Source organism: Eimeria acervulina, genomic scaffold (genome assembly GCF_000499425.1).
Source record: "Eimeria acervulina Houghton genomic scaffold, Eah_scaff418, whole genome shotgun sequence".
Taxonomy (NCBI): domain Eukaryota; phylum Apicomplexa; class Conoidasida; order Eucoccidiorida; family Eimeriidae; genus Eimeria; species Eimeria acervulina.
Genome location: NW_013549819.1, coordinates 16,869 through 19,368, shown reverse-complemented (window position 1 = coordinate 19,368; position 2,500 = coordinate 16,869). Strand labels below are relative to the sequence as shown.

Here is a 2,500-nt window from a genome sequence, read left to right as displayed (position 1 = left end):
TGTTATGCAGCAGGGGGCTCAGGTGTCTGTACACCCCTTCAGCCTCGAGACGTCAGCAAACCCTAAACCCTAAACCCTAAACCCTAAACCCTAAACCCTAACGAGAACCAAGATCCTGAGGCAGGAGATTTTCTAAGCCATACTCCAACTTTATTTGAGTTTCATGGTATAAAGCGCCGTAATACAAACTAGGGTCGAGGGTTTAGGGTTTAGGGTTTAGGGTTTAGGGTTTAGGGTTTAGGGTTTGAGCCTCAGAGAGAGTGCGGTGTATCGGGAGGCATTTGAAAAACTTTTGTCTTTAAACCATTTGGCTGTTGTTGCTGCGGGGGATGATGACTGCGATTTAGACCTAGACGAGTGCAAGTAAGAACTACCTCTAAACCCTAAACCCTAAACCCTAAACCCTAAACCCTTATCCCGTGGAGGCCTACCCAGCACGTTTTCTCTGTACTGTACGGGCTTCGAAGAGCCGATTTAGGGTTTAGGGTTTAGGGTTTGAGGATAAAAAATGAAGCGTGAGAATGGTGCAGGCGCACCACCGTAATCCTCTCCTCAAACCCTAGGGTTTAGGGTTTAGGGTTTAGGGTTTGGGGTGTATGTGCAGGTCGTTTCCTGCTTCCTTTCACATACCAGAGCCTTCAGGCCTTCTTGTTGTTGGCAGCAGCACTTATGCTGGCAGCAAAACCCGCACCAGCAACTACGGGAAGCAATCCGTTCACCTCTTCGCACCCGGTAAACCCTAAACCCTAAACCCTAAACCCTAAACCCTAAATCGTAAATCGTAAATCCCAAATCTGAAAGCTAAAGCCTGAACGGTAATTGGCGTGAAGCTAATTGGGACAGGGAATCGACAGAAAAAGCATGCTGCTGTTTCTGCTGCTGCTGTTGCTGCTGTTGATGCTGCTGCTGTTGCTGTTGCTGCTGCTGCTGCTGCTGTTCCACCTGTTGCTGATGCTTCTGGTGTTGCTGATGCTCCTACTGTTGCTGCTGCTGCTGGCCGTCTCACTGCTGCTGCTACTGCTGCTGCTGCTGCAGGGCACCGTCTGTACACTGCAACGGTGGTTCAGGGGTCGCCCCCCGGCATCACATGCACAAACTGTAAAACTGCTGCTGCTGCTACTGCAGCTGCTGATGCTGCTGTTGCTGCTGCTCCTGCCGTTGCATCTGCTGTTGCTGAGGCCGTTTTGGTGCATCTGTTGCTGCTGTTGGGGTCGTGCCTTTTACTTTGCTGCTGCTGCTGCTGTTGCTGCTGCTGCCGCTGCTGCTACTGCTCTACTGCTGCTGCTGCTGCTGCTGCTTCAGGCTATGGCTTTGTTGACGGTACATCGTATGCTGCTGCTTTGGCTGCTGGAGCTGCTGTTGCTATTTGGGGGGAGCTGCTGCAGCGCGGCAAGGCAAGGAAAAATAAACAATCGCTGCAGCAGCAGCAGCAGCAGCTGCTGCTGCTGCTGCTGCGGCTGCTGCTTCTACAGCTGGTGGTGCAGGTGGTGCTGTTGTCTCTTCATGCAGATGCAGCAGCAACTGCTGCTGCAATGGCTTCTGCATCTGCTGCTGTTGGTGATGGTACTGCTGCATTAGTATTTTCGCTGCTGCTGCAGTTGGTTGTTTTGTTGCAGCAGCAGCAGCAGCAGCAACAGCAGGAGCAGCAGGAGTTGTTTTGTTGCTGCTGCAGATAATGCTGTCTCTAAAAGGAAGTGAAGAGACACTCGGAGATGCTTCTCTCGCTTTGCTGCACTCTCCGCAGTCTTTTCGCGGCCCCCGCACTTACAGCTACAACTTAAGAGACAACCCCCAGCGCAGGCTTAAGCAGCAGCAGCAGCAGCAGCAGCAGCAAGAGCAGCAGCAAGAGCAGCGTCCACAGCGACAGCAGGACGAAGAGGAAGACTATCAACAGCACCATCAGCAGCAACAGCAGGAGCTGCAGGAGCAGGAGCAGGAGCAGCAGCAGCAGCAGCAGCAGCAGCAGCAGCAGCAGCAGGATGAGGGAGCAAAGCATTTGCTGCAGCGTCAGCCACTAGCTAGCAAGACAGACAGCGTAGAGCTGCCTGTCTTTGCTTACTTCCCTATGGGTTCGTGTCTCAGAGGCAGCAGCAGACCTGCAAATAAAATTAAGAGAGCTCTTCTCTACTCAACCACTCAGTCTTACAGACTTGCAGGTAATCAACGCCCACCTAGCTAGCTAGCTAGCTAGCTAGCTAGCTATGTAGGTAGCTGGCTAGCTAGATAGATACTCAGATTGCTAGTTAGCTAGCTAGCTAGCTAGGGGGCTATATACCTACCTACCTACCTACCTAGCTAGCTACATAGATATAGCTGCTTCTGCTGCTTCTCCTGCTGCCTCTGCTGCTGCCTCTGCTGCTGCCTCTGCTGCTGCTGCTGCTGCTGCTGCTGCTGCAGGTTCGTGCGAGACGAATGGTATAGTGTCTCTGTACAAGGCGCTGCTGTACAGCGAAGAGAGCAGCCCGCCAGAGTTCGAACCGCTCTACTCAGACTACCCTAC

At 52.6% G+C, this 2,500-nt stretch overlaps 1 protein-coding gene across 1 annotated transcript in view; it reads left to right on the top strand.

Moving 5' to 3' along the window:
- Positions 1-2,500, top strand: part of EAH_00037650 (serine protease/subtilase, putative) — a gene marked incomplete at both ends in the record, with an annotated part of 5,809 nt that overhangs the window by 3,278 nt on the left and 31 nt on the right. Inside the window, 6 exons of the mRNA XM_013395512.1 lie at positions 1-51; positions 256-363; positions 605-732; positions 1,036-1,098; positions 1,599-2,069; positions 2,398-2,500. The exon at positions 1-51 is cut by the window's left edge and continues 88 nt beyond it; the exon at positions 2,398-2,500 is cut by the window's right edge and continues 31 nt beyond it. Coding sequence (XP_013250966.1) covers positions 1-51; positions 256-363; positions 605-732; positions 1,036-1,098; positions 1,599-2,069; positions 2,398-2,500 — 924 coding nt within the window. The remainder of the gene's footprint in view (positions 52-255; positions 364-604; positions 733-1,035; positions 1,099-1,598; positions 2,070-2,397) is intronic.